Source organism: Manis javanica, chromosome 3 (assembly GCF_040802235.1).
Source record: "Manis javanica isolate MJ-LG chromosome 3, MJ_LKY, whole genome shotgun sequence".
NCBI lineage: Eukaryota > Metazoa > Chordata > Mammalia > Pholidota > Manidae > Manis > Manis javanica.
The window spans coordinates 144,695,860-144,713,709 of NC_133158.1; the positions used below are offsets into that span (position 1 = coordinate 144,695,860).

General features: G+C 39.9%; 1 protein-coding gene across 1 annotated transcript in view; it reads right to left on the reverse strand.

Annotated features, from left to right (window-relative positions):
• The window catches only part of IQCJ (IQ motif containing J), a 282,074-nt gene that overhangs the window by 96,034 nt on the left and 168,190 nt on the right, over positions 1–17,850 (reverse strand). Inside the window, exons 3-4 of the mRNA XM_073232156.1 lie at positions 14,669–14,749; positions 2,820–2,955 (exon numbers count right to left, since the gene is read on the reverse strand). Coding sequence (XP_073088257.1) covers positions 2,820–2,955; positions 14,669–14,749 — 217 coding nt within the window. The remainder of the gene's footprint in view (positions 1–2,819; positions 2,956–14,668; positions 14,750–17,850) is intronic.

The following is a 17,850-nucleotide window of genomic DNA, read 5'->3' on the forward strand; positions in this document are numbered from 1 at the left end:
GGCAGACAGCTATACGGGCAGTAAGTACAGTTATTGTAGGCATGGGGGCCAGTAGAGCAGCTGGCTAGGCCCACAGGTTAGTTAAGGGCAGCCTGGCATCCAATTGAAGCAGTGTTAGAGGTTTGAGGAGGGTTAGTACTTGGGACAAGATAGGCATCTGATCAAATCTGACAAGACAGACAATGAATGGTTTAGGCAGCAACAGTGATAGATCAGGCCCAGAGAAAGATGGCCGAGATTCAGCAAAGCTGGAGGGGATCTAGTAGCAGTCATGGACTCAGAGAATTCCCCAGGGAGACATCTCATTGAGAGCATTTGACTTGGACAGAAGGATTTTAACCCTGAAGTTCCAAAGGAGTCACTGGTTATTAAAAAAAGCTCATCTCTTCATGACAGGCTTAGCCAAGGTAGGCCAGGGGTCATTCTTATCCCCTCCATTGCTGTCTACCAATTAGAGGGTAGTAAAACCAAGTCTTCCTATCTGGGGCTTCCTGAGAGAATGTATGAACCCAGTGGGTCTGGCAGGCTGGTCAAGGTAGAGCAGAGTTAATTTTCTTTTATGGGGCTGCAACCACTGAAAGATGTAAGGATGAATCTTCCTGAAAGAATCCCAAGCAAAGTGATGATCATGGGAAATACAACAAGCAGAACTAGTTTGTATCAGCTGCCAATGACTAAGCATAAATCTTCTGAAAATATCACTTGGACATTTTACCTGCTTGACAAATTAGAGACTTGGGAATATCCCAACATCTTATATTTTAGTATTTTATTTTGTACATTTAGTGTCACACCACTGCAGTTATCAGTGCCAAAGTTATTACTATAATCAATAACCTATTAGCATTCTGGGCAGGGTATTTTTTAAAGCTAATCCAATGTTTTTTTGAAACTGTTTGATTTTTCACTGGCTATTGGAAATCTGGAGTGAGCCAGACTTCCACATCCTGAACTGAGTGATTCTTGTCCTGTGAACCCTGACATAAGGTGTGATGACACGGTGATGGAGCAGGATGCCACTGCCAATTCAGTCTGCATACCTCATGGGAAACCACATTGCTGGGGACATTTGACATCTCCTCTGCTAAGAAACATCAGGGGACCTGGAAGCTAGGCTAAATTAAATAAGGTAGAATGGTAGCAAAGCTGTGCAAAGATATTGCACATTACATTTACGTGATGACCCATGGGGGAAGAAAATACTTATGGCACAAAAATATTTGAGATGCTAGAATCAAAATGGCATGGCAGTGTAAACATAAAGCAAAGATAGATTCTTTCAGAATTTAAATAAAGCCAAAAAAGCACCACTAAAACCATCAGGTATCAATGGACTCGGCAACGGTCGATACTGTCTTGAACTGCGGCGGTGGTAAAGTACAAAGGCAGTAAATCCAAACAAACTCACTGGCAGAGTGATTTCTCGGACTCAGTTTCCGTCATTCAAATCGAACCTTCAAAGTCAGTTTATGCGCACCCCCATTATCATTCACAGCGAAGGCATCCTAAATACTCAATTTTCACATAATTTTTTGACTTGCAAATCAAGTTAAATACAAACTTTATTAAACTCATACGTTTTCCAGGGTGGTTCATGAGCGCCCTCTTGTGATTGTGAGGCCAGTTAAGACAATTCATTCCCCTCAAAAATTGTTTTAAAAAAGCACACATACACTGAGTATTCAATTTCTTCTGTCAGCTAAAAATAGATCTTCTGCCACTGTTATTTGCACAGCTATAAACTCAACTTACTGATCTTTCTTTAGAATCCATAACTAGGTAAAAACGTTTGTTAAAGAATCTGCAATGCAATCATCTGAAAACGTCAAAGTAACCTTTACTTGATCCCAGTGTGAATACATTATTTTGGCTGCTGGGAAGACTTTATATATCACTGAATAAACATGATTAGAAGATAGTAAAGAAATATTTTTTTGGAAAATAGTATACTTGGATACTTACTTCATTTCTCTTCCCAATGTCTTTCATTACTCCAGAGACTCTCATAAATTATCACAATGGCTAAATTCACAAAACTCTGCATTATAATTGCCTGATCTTTTATTTTCTGCCACATTTGGCACTTAAAAAAAATTTAGACGTTTAGCAACAGGTGGTCTCTGGGACAACTGTGGTCAGTGAGCATGCATGGTCTAGTTACCATTTTAAATATCCTGACTGATTGCCAACATTTTAAAATCTGGATTTCTGGTATCTCCTGAAGAAAAAAAATCACATTTGGCAATGTCTGTCCTGCATCTACACATAGCAACACATATCCAGAGCCTAGAAGGGCTACCCCTTCAGTTAAGACCTATGTTCTTCAGTCAGACAGTCACAACTCAGCCTACATTAGCCACGTGGGTTACTTACCTGACCGCTGTAGTCATCTGTATTGCAACCCCTGATTCTGTGACCCCTTTCAATTCTTCCAGAAGTTCTCTTTATAATCCTTATAACCAAGCTAATTTTCTATCATATTATCACCACAAAATACCACAGAGGCACAGGCTGAAAGGAACGTGCTGCTATAAAGAAAAGTAAAGGATAATCTCTGTAACAGAAATCTGAACACACAAATGAGTAGTTCAGCCTGATGTCAAATGCAATCACTTCCCTCAGACCTGATAAAGTTTACTTTGTGTTTATGAATCGTGTTTTTGTTTTGAGATGACAAAACCCTTACCATGGGTTCAAATATAGCAAATAAGCTGTAGATTCTCCTCTCACAAACCACCTGCTCACATTCCAAGATTTCTCTTTTGGAGCCAAAGCCCTGGAGATCAGGTGACTGGCCATGAGAAGGAAACGGCACTCACGGGTGTGCTGCTGTCCGAGAAGGTGGTCATGCTGATGGAGCTGCTCAGCTTCCCTGAGGGCGTGGACGGTGGTGATGGGCTCCTCTTCCCCAGGGGGTCCTGCCGCTGCAGGTATTCGCGCCACGCTCGCTGAATGCTGAAAGAAAAGAGTAACCTTATACACACACTGTCACTCCTCAGTCACTGCCCACAGACTCAGGAAAGCACAAGAGTCTGAAGGAGATGGCTTTAGAGAAGAAACTATAACACATAGACTGTGACACAGGAAATGAGAGGATCTGTACTGTCTGTTTTACAGGCTTGACTTTCATAGACTTGACTAAGCTAAATCACTCTACAAGATTCAGCTTAATCAGAAAAAGTCATCAGTCAAAGGGAAACTCGTTTGCACATGTAAATGGACTTTGATTTATGGGACATGAGATCTTTCCATTTCTAATCCTGTATTTCAAGTGAGAATAAATAGGCTGACATATCACTTATTCATTCACTTATATAACATTGTGGAGGGTCTAGGGTCAGGCCTGGGCTCTGGACAGAGACTATAATGCAATTCTAGTGGGTCCCATTTCTACAGACATCAGATGAAGGTCATCCTGTGACACCATACAGTCTGGTCTGTGTGGCCAAATGCGTGGCCCTGCTCTGGGGATAAGACAGACAAGAACCCTGTGGTCATGGATTTTACATACTGTGGAAAGAAACAGGATATGTACACTAGATAAAGACATAGAAGGAGAAAACAAAATATCTGGCAGTGTAATTGTACTAATCAGAAAATGAAAGTAATACCTGATCAGGTAGCAATTAGAGATTTTTGCCCAAGGAAGCCTTTTATTTCCTGTGATTAGTCAAAAACGTCAAAAATGTCAAAATATATCATCTTCTGCTTTGGATAATAGAAACTTCTTCTTTGTGAAAACTAAGTGATTTTTTTCCCCACTTGGACTGGCCTCTAATCTTCGACATTAACATCTAGGTTTTCACAAGTGATCAGTGAACACAGTCTATCCTCTCCTGGGGGTTAGCTGAACATGAAGAATACCTGCCAAGATTCAGCCTCTTAAAGTAGTTTAACATAGCTTCATTAATTCCATTGCTATCTCTTCTAGATTCCTGCCTGGAAGCATTTGATCTACAATTCTTCTCACACACAACCAAAGTGATTTCAAGTTGCTTTTGTATAAACAAACAAATTTATTTTCATTTAGCTAGAATGTTTCCAAGACCATCAATTCTCAATAGTCAGAGAATATAAAAAACACAAAAATGCTTCCACATTATTGTATCAGTGCATGTTCCTTAATTTATGAAGGCTTTGTGAATTACAGTGCTCAAAGGAAAACTACAAAAGTTACAGTGAAACAATACCTTTGGAACTGAGGCCATTTTCCTTGAAGCTATCAAACTTAACTTCAGCTTTAGGAGCCCTTAGAGGCCAGGAGCTCTTACATACTGTAAGGGGCTCTTCATAGTTTGTATAAAATTACAAAAATAGATTTTTTTTAGGGTTTTCTTTTAAGAACCTCCCAAATTATATATACACTTCAGGCCCCATTAAAGCAGGATCTGGCCCTGCTTTGGTTAAATGTGACCACATTATTACACAATGCTTGCTCAAAATGCATCCCTCTTTATTTACTTTTCTTTGGTTTAAAGATTTTAAACAGAATCTCAAAGAACACCCTGTAAGAGTTGGGGAGTAGGACCCATTTTATTAGGAAGTAGCAAACTCCGGGAGCTGCTGCTGATTTCCTGTCCTCCGAAGCATTTCGGGTTGCCCAGGGCCCTGCTAACAAGTTCTGCCACTTGAGGGCCCCTAGAGTCAGTAAAGCTTGTCATGAAGGGTTTAAAAAACGTGTCATTTTAAGGGCTATTTTAATAATAGAAGATATTGAACAGCTATAGAACAACCACAAATCTATAAGGCTTTGAGGTATTCCACTCTCTCTCTCTTTTTAATTGCCTTGTTTAGAAAGTAAAGAATGAAAATGTGGCATCCATTTAAAATACTACATTTTAGCTTGTTGAACACCAGGGGGTGGTGTGACTCCTTTAAAGAACAAACAATTGTGGGTAAAACCGAGCTGAGGGGTGGTGATCTGCACTTACGTCCAGATCCCCTCCTTAGCTCTATGAAATCCTGTGAGTGTTCCTTAAATCAGAGATTAAGAAGACAATTTTCTTTTCTCCCATGCATATGGATATCCTCTTCTGTAAGTGACAAAAAATACGAAATACCTTAGAATGTGTATTAAAATCACCTATAAGCCCATTCTCTTAATATAAAAGCTATTTTTAATTTTTGAATACTTACCTTACTATCCTCGGCCACATATATGGAAATGATTTTACTTGGTTGAAAGCGTATTACACTACATTCCCTTTTTTAACTTAGGGTTAAAATGAGAGGCCAGTCACATCATATTAGGCTATTACTCTAAATTGCTACATTAGTTTTTTAAAGTGGTGCAGCCATGCTATTATTACTCTCTAAATCATAGAAAAGGTTTGCATCACACTATCTACTCCCCATACCTCATTCCTCAATCATGGGGAGTCACTTTTCAGCCTCCTCATCCTAGCCTTACCACAATTTCTGATCACAAGTCTCTTTCAAGCCTGTAGAGTAAACGCTGAGCACCAGCTACCTTGACATGTTTACTTCCAAAACTAAGCAATGCTATCAATAAAATTCTTTAAAGCCTGGCTGCAGTAAAACAGCACATTTTGCATGTTCCTGTATTTTGAATTATAAATAAGACACAGAGGTTTACTTCAAAACAGACAATAAATACATTTTTCAATAATCTTTTTGCTAGGTCAATCCCTATTTATCTTCTCCCATCTCAGGATGGCATAGTTACCTGCCTCTGCCCCCTCTCCATCTTCTGCTTTCTGTTTGCCATGCAGGTGTCTCCTGCACTCAGAGGCACTCGGGACTCACAGACTGTGCAGTTCTGGTTGTCACTGGATGTCCTCACATGGAAGAACGGAGGAGAGCAAGCTCTTTGAGAGCTGGGATGCTTAGAGGAGGTCTGAGGGGGTCCTTGAAGGATGGATGGGATTTAGATTAATAGGGAGGAAGAGGAGAGACCTCCGGACAAAGGCGTGGGAGGAAGGGTACCAGATAGGGGGCAGGTGGGTCCTAGAGAAGAGCGGTAGGCCACGAAGCTGTGGGGACGGAGGAGAATCCTGGGCGGGGGCCAGGCTGGAGGCAGGCTGGGCAGTACCTGCCTCTTGTGAGAAGAACCCCACCTTGGCACAGCTGATTATTGCCATAACTTTCAATTTTTTGAGAATGGTCAGAAATCTGGGTTTTTATGTAAAAATTACTAGTTCTTCAATGTAAATAAATAATGTCTCAAATTTCAAAATACATGATTATCTGAGTAGGTTGAATTCAGGGATGAGAAAAAGAGGATGCCATCAAGGAGGACACAAGTCTGAGTATCTTGGGAAGCAGCAGCGAATTACTTCTCGCTCTTTCTATGTATTCCTCCCCTCAAACCTGACCCCAAGTGGGCTGAGAGGAAGGTACAATTATTATCATAGTGGTAGGTTTTGCCTGCCCCCAATTAATTTTTCCTTCTTTTTGTTCCAGCACTCATTTTGTTTTGGGTACCCACTAACCCTCAACCCAAGAAGTTTGGATGGGGCATATTGCACCCCTCCATTGCAGAGAGCAACCTGTGTGCCAGGGCTAACCAACCAGAGGGCAGCACCAGTCCACGGGTGCTCACATGGCTCAAGCCAGGCCTGCGAGAGACCACTGAGAAGGAAGCTCCTCTGTCACACATTTGCAGCTAGCACGATGCAAGCGTAGAGCTGTCCCGGGCGGCACTGCCACACTATTGGGAGCACCTATGTGAGAATGAAATAATAATGTGGAGAGCAGAGCTTACAGAAGAAGACAAAAAAGACAAAGCTGCCTGGTGACCTTGCTGGACTACCTGTGCTTGAAGCACATTAGTCCCTGGTGTTTTGTTTAGGTGATCCAATACAATCTCTTTTTTTTCTTTTCAGGGGGCATCTCTCATATTTATTGATCAAATGGTTGTTAACAACAATAAAATTCTGTATAGGGGAGTCAATGCTCAATGCACAATCATTAATCCACCCCAAGCCTAATTCTCATCAGTCTCCAATCTTCTGAAGCATAACGAACAAGTTCTTACATGGTGAACAAATTCCTACATAGTGAATAAGTTCTTACATGGTGAACAGTACAAGGGCAGTCATCACAGAAACTTTCGGTTTTGCTCACGCATCATGAACTACAAACAATCAGGTCAAATATGAATATTCATTTGATTTTTATACTTGATTTATATGTGAATCCCACATTTCTCCCTTTATTATTATTTTTATTTTTATTTTTAATAAAATGCTGAAGTGGTAGGTAGATGCAAGATAAAGGTAGAAAACATAGTTTAGTGTTGTAAGAGAGCAATTGTAGATGATCAGGTGTGTGCCTATAGACTATGTGTTAATCCAAGCTACACAAGGGCATTAAAACATCCATGGATGCAGAAGATTTCTCTCAAAACAGGGGGGTGTGAGGTTCTAAGCCTCACCACTGTTGATCCCCAATTTCTCACCTGATGGCCCCCCTGTGACTGTGCCTGTCTTAGGTTGTTCCTCCCTTGAGGAATCTTACCCGTCTCTGGCTAACCAGTCATCTTCTGGGGCCATACAGGGAGATGTAAAGTTGGTAAGTGAGAGAGAAGCTGTATTGTTTGAAAAGGTTAGCTTTTTACTTCTTTGCAGATTTAAGGCCTGTGGCTTCTATGCCCAGCATTTGTCTTGAGGTATCTTTACCACTTGGAGGAATTATGATACTCGGTAAATTCAATATGAGGCATGAATTCTATGTAAGGGTTGTAACTAGGAAGGAACAAGAAAAGCTATAGAGGTAGCAGATGGAAGAAAACATGGGAGGATTGATTATTTCTTTGACATATCTTCTTGTAGAGTAACTTAAGCATGTATAGGTTTTAAACTACTAATTAAATTGTGCACAAACATTAACATAATAGGAATACAGTTACATAACCAAAGCAGATCTATAATTACCAGCCATCTCCAGTGAAGCCAAGAAAACCAGTTAGGCACCCTAGGCATTTGTGAAAACTTCTCAATGATATGATGGATATTGTCCAACTGTACTTGAACAGTCTGAGAGAAATCAGACAAATTAAAACAACCCATTCCTGGGAACTGTTCACATCCCATATGTTCTTTTAACAGTAGATAGTCTGTAGTTGAAAGATTTTGGAGCACTACAACTTGCACTTCTCCTAATTCTTGGTTGAGTTCCAACAGTAGAGATCCAGTCAAATTTGTTGTTTTACTGAAAGCACAGGCCAGCTTAGATATCTCCTTCTTCATTACAATGGCAAGTCCAGGAACTGGTGGGATGGATGCAGCTACAACTACAGCATTGCCTGGATCTTTGTTGAGGTTTTTTGATGATCATCTTCTGGTATGACTCTTCCAGAGAGTGCTGATGTTGGAAGTTCTTCTTTATATTGTATCTTAGTTCATTTTCTGGGTAGCCAAATTAGGCTTTGATCCTCTGTATAAACACAAACAGACCCTTTGCCCACACTTTGATATGCCCTTTATACCATTGTGTAGAACTCATTGGAGGTCAGCACACAGGAACTGCTTTTTTTTTTTTTTTAAGAGAAAGGAATATTATCAGAAAAGTGTACCTCCATAGCCAATCATCTGACACCCTTTGTGATCAAAATTAAGGATATTTAAAGCATGCATTAATCATTGATTTACAGTTAGTTTTATCCTATCAAGGAGTAATCCCCCTTTTCTTTCTTTCTCTTTTTTTTTTAATCTTTAATATGCACTTACATGAAGAATATTATGTTTACTAGGCTCTCCCCTATACCAGGTCTCCCCTATAAACCCCTTTACAGTCACTGTTCATCAGCATAGCAAAATGTTATAGAATCACTACTTGTCTTCTCTGTGTTGCACAGCCCTCACCTTTCTCCCACCCCCCCATGCATGCTAATCTTAATACCCCCTTTCTTCTCCCCCAACCCTTATCCCTCCCTACCCACCCATCCTCCTCAGTTCATTTCCGTTTGGTACCTGTTAGTCCATTTTTGGGTTCTGTAATTCCACTGCTGTTTTGTTCCTTCAGTTTTCCTTTGTTCTTATACTCCACAGATGAGTGAAATCATTTGGTATTTCTCTTTCTCTGCTTGGCTTGTTTCACTGAGCATAATACCCTCCAGCTCCATCCATGTTGCCACAAATGGTAGGATTTGCCTTCTTCTTATGGCTGAGTAGTATTCCATTGTGTATATGTACCACATCTTTTTTATCCATTCATCTACTGATGGACATTTAGGTTGCTTCCAATTCTTGGCTATTGTAAATAGTACTGCAATAAATATAGGGGTGCATCTGTCTTTCTCAAACTTGATTGCTGCATTCTTAGGGTAAATTCCTAGGAGTGGAATTCCTGGGTCAAATGGTAGGTCTGTTTTGAGCATTTTGATGAACCTCCATACTGCTTTCCACAATGGTTGAACTAATTTACATTCCCACCAGCAGTGTAGGAGGGTTCCCCTTTCTCCACAGCCTTGCCAACATTTGTTGTTTGTCTTTTGGATAGCAGCCATCCTTACTGGTGTGAGGTGATATCTCATTGTAGTTTTAATTTGCATTTCTCTGATAATTAGCGATGTGGAGCGTCTTTTCATGTGTCTGTTGGCCATCTGCAATACAATCTCTTTTTATATATATGTTCATTTGAATTGAGTTCTGTTACTTGCAACCAAGAGTCCTGAAACTTGCCAAGTTTCAGAAACAAGATGGGAACTAACTGACAGAGCTAACACTTGGGCCAGACCCTCCATCTCCCGGATACATCGTGCTCCTTCCTCGTGGTCCAGCAAATGGCAGACATGGGAAAGGGAAGGAGATGGTGGGGTTGGTTTGTCACATCCTGAGTTTGAGTGGTAAGTAGAACCCCTATTTTTTTTAGGCCTCTTTTGATTTTTCTATATGCAACTAAAAGCTATCCTAACAAATATATCATGTTTTCATTACTTGGTGTCTGCCCCAACCCTATATCCTGATAACAAACCTGCCCAAATGCCAGTAAAGGGACACTGCGTGCACTAGGCAGGTTCTCCACAGCATTTGCCCACATGTCTAGCCTGATTCCCCTCCACTCCAGTTCCTGCCTGGTTGGTAACTCCTGACTTCAGCTCCTTACTTTGATTGTTAGTACTTCCTTAAGCATCAGGGACTTACTCTCTTTCGGACCTTTCTGCAGATGGCTTCATCAACACCTATGACCCCCTAAATGCCTTACAGGGAGAGAGAATTTGGGCAACTTGGTCTTGGCTTTATAACACTCTTTTCTGTATGAAGACTGAGAAGGCACTTCAGAAATAAAAACTCAGAGGCTACTGAGCCTATGTAGCCTAAAAATTAATGTAGCAATTTAGAATAATAGCCTAATGTGATGTGACTGGCCTCAAGTTAAAAAAGGGAATGTAGTATAATATGCTTTCAACCAAGTAAAATCATTCTCATATATGTGGACAAGGATAGTAAGGTAAGCTCTCAAAAATTAAAAGAGAACATTAGCCCTGGCAGATATTTACCACTCAAAAAAAAAAAGAGTATCCAATTAGGCTAGTCTAGATAACCTCTTTTCTAATGATTCCTCTTCCTCCACTAGATTGTGAAATCTTTTGAGGACAATGTCCATATCATACCTCTGCAGTTTCAGGAAAATGGTAAGTGATCAATAAATATATTCTCCTAAGATTGTGTCCCATAAAGAGCTCAATAAATGCTCAATGAAGAAAAAGCTTTACCTTATAAGGAAGTGTGTTTATAAACCAAGGGTGTTTATTATATTCTTCAGCTCTGTGACTTCTGTTTGGAACTTTCTCATGTTCCCATCTCTTTAATGAAGTTCTCAGTGTGTTCCCCCATAATTCTCCTGAGTTCAGTGAACATCTTTATGATTTTTAGTTTGAATTGTCATCAGGTAAATTACTTATCTCTGTTTCATGAAGTCTTTTTCTGAGATTTTATGTTATTCTTTCCTTTGGAACATACTCCTCTGTTTCCTCATTTTGCTTAACTCTGTGTTGGTTTGTATGCATTAGATGCAATAGCCACCTCTGCTAATCTCAAAAGGTTGGCCTTGTACGGGAGATGAACCTTATTGGTCAACCCTACCCTAGCTCTTGGTTGTCTCTCAAAACTTGTGATTGTCCACGCATCCTGTTTTGTTTTAGGTAGCTTCCAATAGCTGAGGGTATGCCAAGACCAGTCAGCATCCCAAAGACCAGGATCTTAGTCAGTTCCTAGATTCAGGCTGATTGGAAGCAGACCCCCCAGGTAGCAGCTTTCAAAGAATGCGAATGTATGCAGTTCTGTGGAACCATGATCGTAAGCCCCACTGTCCACCAGAGCCAGGTGATCTGGAGATGTCCCCTGGGAAGGTGCAATATTTGGGGCTCCAGAAGGGTGCATAAGCTCCTTTCTGGGAGACAACAATAAGCTGTAGTGAAGCCTGGGGAAAGCACAAAGATGGTGTCCCCAGCCTGCATTCCCTGGGTGCACATGCACAGCCTCTAGAAGGGTGCCGAACCTGAAGCCTACCCCTAAGGCTACAGCTCCAGGTCAAGCAAGCAGGCTTCATTCAAAGAAAGGCTGGTAGTGTGTTTCAGGCTGCTGTCTATGTAGTGCCTTGGGAGTGGCAATGCAGCAAGAACTGTCTGTCTGGTTACAGTCAATTCAGACCCAAGAATGTTACAGTCCTGTGGGACCTGAGAATGCAAGCCCCCTTGGCCTCAGAGCCAGGTGATCAAGGGGTGTCCCCAGAGGGGCTGCCACAAAAACTGGGTCACCAGACAAAGAAAAACCGGGCACCAGATGCATGTAGAAGCTCCCCTCCAGAAGACTCTGGTGCTCGGGAGCACAAGAGAGGGAAAGTTCAAAGACGGCACCCACTGAGAAGAGGGGCAAGAAAAGGCAAAGGAAAAAGAAAAGGGAAGGGGAGGGGAGAAAGAAAAGGAAAAGAAAAAGAAAAGAGAACAGACGATGCTGGCAAGGCAGCGGGAGAGCAGGGAGACGGTGACCCCCAGCCTCGCTCACTGGAGGGCACGCCGGCAGGCCTCCACCCCTCATACCCAGGCTGTAAAATTTGCAAATGCATTTATTTCACATAACGTCTGGATACTTTTCAAAAGACTACTTCTAGAAGCATGGGCCCTGCAGCGGGTGAATCTGCACTCAGGCCCTTTAAGAGATGTTCCTCAGTTCACCATAGCCCCAAGGGTCTTGTGGAGGGAACCCTGCTGGTCTTCAGTCAGATGTTTTGGGGACTCATCTCCCAGATGCCAGGCTTTTTAGCTGGGATGCCTGATAACGGGTACAAACCCTTTCCTTCTCAAGAGAAGCCACAAATTTTGAGTTACCTCCCAAATGTGAGTCATAGCATTGTGGGTAGGGCTTATGGCAAGATTATGTCTCAGCCTTTCTACCAGCTTCTATATGGTTTGCCAGGGTGAAGTGGTCACACTACCAGGTTTTAGATTCTTTCCAGAGGAGTTTTTCCATGTGCAGCTGTATGCAGTGTGTCTGTGGGAAGAGGCGAGTTCAGGCTCTTCCTACGTCACCATCGTGAACTGGAATCCCCTAGAAACTAAGTGTGTTTAGAGTAACAGAGGTTCTTTCTCAGTTTTACTTCTCACTGGCCAAGGCCTTGGGCAAAATACTAAACTTACTGGCCTACATTTTGCTTAGTCACAAAATGGGAATAACAGTAACCTCTTTGTAATTCTTGCAAGGAATCAAAAAAAGGTATCTAAATCAGCCCCAAGTTTGACAAATAGAGGTCCTAGATAAATCATTGTAATTAAGGATATCAAACACTTCCAAATATTTTTAAGTAGCATATGCTAATCATATACATCGATATGGTATGCTGGATTCCTGAGGATCTTTACTGGTAATATTTTATAAGCTCAGTTTGACATAAAAATTTGGGAAAGGTACAACTGCATGGAAAAGATACACTAGGTTGAATGTTTTTCTTGGATTTTTTTCACTGAAAGCTCACTGAAATCAGTTAAGACATAGATAACAATCCTATTTTACAGAGGAGTGCAGCTGAGGCCCAGAGAGGTGAGCAATATTACCAAGGTCACACAGTAGATAAAGAACACAGATGGCATTTGAACCCAGATTGCTCTAACTCCACAGTCTTTGCTCTCAAGCACTGTTCCCTTATATCTATATCATCTTTTAATTAAACTTTTGACTGAAGTTGATAAACATTACTCTCAAACAAATGCAATTTAACAAGCTTTTTTTTGAGAAATAGCTTTGAAATTCTCTCCAGAATCATCCTTTTCCTCCAGTGTCTGTCTATCTCTCTCTCCTTGATAGAATCTAAATGTTGTTTCATCACTAAATCAAATATATTAATAAAAAATGAGAAGAGGAATTGAACATATTTAATGAGTAGGCTTTCAAAAGATGATTTGTATTCAATAGATCTCTATGTTGTTCCATCCAAAATAAATATATTGAGTGAGACTGACACACTGCTTGCATAAAACAGTTTGGTAGCAGGATTCATTATTCATTTAGTAAGCATGACACGGAGCTTCCTAGTGGGGGACCCAACTGGTTCAGAAGCCATGTTTGAACTTTACCTTGAAAGGGAGCCCTATGTTCTCACTCAGAGGCAAGCTTTTTCCTGATAACCAAGGTTAACATAGATTTACAGGGGTGTGTATTAACATTTGCTTTTATCCAGCAGTATATTATATATCTGCATCATTTCTATTTCAATCCTTATATGTGGCAATGGCTTATTGTTCTTCAGAGTTGTAACCTCAAGGTCCCCTTCTTCAAGGTGACTTTTTTTCTAAAAGATTCCTTTATTTTTCTGCTAATGACCAGCGATCCTGGCCAAGCTCAGACATGTTTAAATTCACAGATATATGGTTTTCAGGTAATTAAGCTCTATGTGTATGCATGATATTACATATACCCTCACTGGAAATTCTTACATGCACCACTAAGGAAAATCAAAAATAGAAAAGGTTCATAGGAAGCAGGCATGAATAGTTCTAAATAGCTTCTAAGGTGATTATGATAGGCCCTTTCTCTACTTAAAGATGATTTTAGAAATTTACAATTTTTCTAGAATATAGCCTCTCTCACTTAAGATCTTATTAGCTCACTAATATTGATATGTTTTTTGCACTTTTTAAATGCAATAGTCATTTGTAATATTGAGGTATATTTTGCACTTTTTAATGTAACAGGACTCACGTTTGGCTTTATTTAGAGAGAATAAAAAAGAATAGGAAGTGAGAAAGAAAGAGAAGAGATATTTTTCCAGACTATTTGGATGAGAACCACAGTGGAGATAGGAAGGATCAAGAAGGTTGAAAGGGTGTGTGTGTGAGTGTGTGTGTGTAACAAGGGAATGGCCTGATATGGAAATAACCAAGTCGTTCCAAAGTGGAATTAACCAAGTTACTGAGATGGAAGAGTGCAAAATGTTAGTGGAAATTGAAGAACCACATTCTGCCCGAAAGGGGGAAAAAACAAGAAATGTTGGTGATCACAATCAAGTAATTCCCTACACTATCCATAGATGGTGATGTGTACCCCAAACAGCTTTGTTGCTGCTTAGAACAAAGAGGAAATAACACAAAACACACAAATGTGAATAAATATGTACTTCTTATACCTCAAAATCCCAGAATAGTTCAGCGGCTAATAAATAGCAAGAACTGTAAAACTGATGCTCTAGTATAAACTCTGAAATGACTTACATTTTCACCTTTGATTCCAAGGGCTGTAGATTAAGGTGATACTTTTCAAAATTATTGTCCACATCCATGGCCAGCTGGTGACTACAAACAAAAATAATGTCTCAATATAGCTGAATTCAGAAAGTTAACATTCATAGCTAATTTATAAATGTTACTGCTATATAAATATAAATAATACTGCTAATTTATGATTTTTTGAAAGCAGATTTTGTTGCAATTGTGTTCATTTTAATTAACAGAGTCCGAAAGCTTCCTATTGATAGCCAATGGGTAAATAAGCATACCATAGAAGGAAAATGTTGTTTTGCCTTTCACCTTTGCTGTTTTTTTTATTTCTATCATTCAACATTCAGATCTAAGGCATGAAAATCATACCTAAGCAAAGAGGAAAGCAGAATATTGGACCATTTCATGGGGAGAAAATAATGAGACTGTTATAAATCCCAAGGCACTGTCCAGCTAGCGAGTTGCAGAGAGGACCTCAGTCATCCCCAGCGATGCCCCTGTCACTGAATATCTCCTCCTGTCATTCCATAAGCTCTTTCAGAGCTTCCACTATGAACAAAGCCAAGAATCTCCACCCTGGAGAAAGGCGAGGACTGTAGGTAAATGGTCGCTCCTACTAACAAGCTTACAGGACTATCTCTGGGTGCTGTGCTGGTCGAAGAAGGCCTCATGAGATGGCGGTGGTTGGGCTGGGCTTTAAAGAATGGACAGGAATTTGGTAAATTGGTATGTTAGGTAATACGTACGAGGAAGATAGTAAAACAGGAGTAGGGGTGAAAAAAATTCAGGCTATTTTTAGACAATAAAGAGCAATTTGGTGGAAATCGAGGAAAAGAGCAGGAGTGTAAAAGGAAGTGTTTGGATAAGCAGAAAATCAACAGTCATCAGGCACATAACATGTATAAAACACTGCCATAGACATTTTAATGCATTATCTTATTTAATTCTCAGAGGAGTCTATCAATTAAGTATAATTTTCCCCATTGTACAGCTAAGAAATATGAAGCTCAGAGAGATTTTGTTCAATTCACTGTACAGCAGAGACTCATTAAAACTCAAGTCTCACAAAGTATGCTTGGAGAATTTTAATATCAGACTTATTAAATGTAATCCTACTGACTGTGGTTTTTATAGGTCAAATATTTGACATTTCAATCCAATATATGTACATGTGGTAAGTGTGGATGTGTGTAAAACGGAAACAAAAATTTCAAAAAACTAATTCCCGTATTAGATTTAATTTGTATTCTAATATTTTTAATGTATTTCAGATTTTTTTGAAAGGCTAGTTGTAACCCATCAAATTGATTTAACAAACCATCAGTGGATTATGATCCAAAGTGTAAAAAACATTGCTGCAAGGAAACATAAAGTATTTGGAGAAGGAAAATGTGAATGGGATCTTTAAGAGTGGTTTCAGTAGGAGTTCAAGGAGAATGCTGGAAAATATTTTTGAAGGTATTCAGGTTGACCATACAATGAGGACCAGGACTGTTGTTACAGTAAAGAAAATGATTTAAAAAGTTGCACTACAGGTATCATCAGGATTTTCTCATTTTTAGAAAGGAATTAGCAATCAACTATACTTCAAAAAAATTATATATTGATTAAAAAAATTTTTTTAAATACTAAGGAATAACCAAATGGCAGAGAAAACATGGTCAGTAGGATAAATTCCTATATGGCCACTAGGTGGTACCATCAGCACAAGATAGCTCTGTGGCTGACCAGCTGGGATGCTGAGGGGCAAGAAAAAAAAACCCTTCTGGTTTGCTATGTGCCATTGCTATTCAGAGTCCATCATTAATTCTCCTATTCACTCACTTACAAATATATTTTAATGACTTCTATGTGACAGAAAGGATGCAAGGTGTGGAGGACACAATGATGAAAACATTAGACATGGTCTCCCTGATCTTATGATTTTACAAACTAGGAGATGATGGATATTAAACAAGTAATTACAAGTGTGACAGATGTTTTTAAAGGGGAAACACACAGAGAACTAATCCAGCCTCAGTGTGCATGGAAGTCTCATTTTTATGATTCTGTGGTCGTGTAGAATTAACAGCTTTATAACAAGGATACCTTAATATTTCGTTAACTAAAACCTGTTAAAAAGTAAGACCCAGGCCCAACATGGGGTTACTTCTGCTAGGCCAAGTCCCCAAACTGGGGCTCAACACCCAGTCTAACTGCAGTTTCAACCTCTCCCAGAAATGTAGTCAGTCAGGAATTTTCTGGTCAATACTGATAAGATAATGTCACATAAGCCCTCTCTGTCTGCAGAGGAAGATGGGGCAGTCCATCCAATGAAATCCTTGTCCTTGTCTCCCCTCACACACATAGATAGCATCTAGGATGTCTCTGGCATGATCTTTTAGGAAAATAACTAGATGTATTTATGCCACACTGCTTGATGTAATGATAATACAACCTTTTTACACATATCCCTGGCTATAGAGGAAGTATTTAAGATGACTTCAGATGAAGGGGATTAGAGCAGCTTATCAGAGCACACTGATGGGCTGCTCTCAGGCCGTGGTCCTCAGTGTAACTATGAATGAACTCTATCTTTCTTAACTATACTGTCATGTTGACTTCAGATGACATCCTTAATAACAAACTAGCAAACTGGGCAATAGAGATATTGTGGGACCTGTAGACATGTAGCAACTAAAGACAAAGCTCAAGCTTTCATAAAAAGAACAAAAAGTATAATATTAACAAATTTGCCAATTTGGGGCTACAGGTATATATCCTCAACAAACAATAAAGTATGAACACCTATAGGTTTAAATTAGATAGCTTTAGTTCATCCCATCACAAATTACTGTGGGTAATAGTGTGATTATATGTGAGGAGAATGCAAGACTTGCCATCTCGTATTTCCTACCAGGAACCTAGTCTGATTAATATTTACAAAAAATTGCAATGAGCCCAAGATCTTACTTATGTTAATAAATGATTATAAAAATAATAGAGCCTTTAGTAGCCTCCTGAGTAATAGCCTTACTCACTGCTCTTCTCTGTTATGGGTACAAGCCATGCTTCACCAAGGGTTGTGTGTGTGCGATGCGCCCTTTCAGCCCTGCGTGTGGTCTCAAGTAGAATGGAGTCACAGCCTCCCCTCCCTTCACAGTGACTGTCTACCACAAAACCCTGTTGAGCTTTCA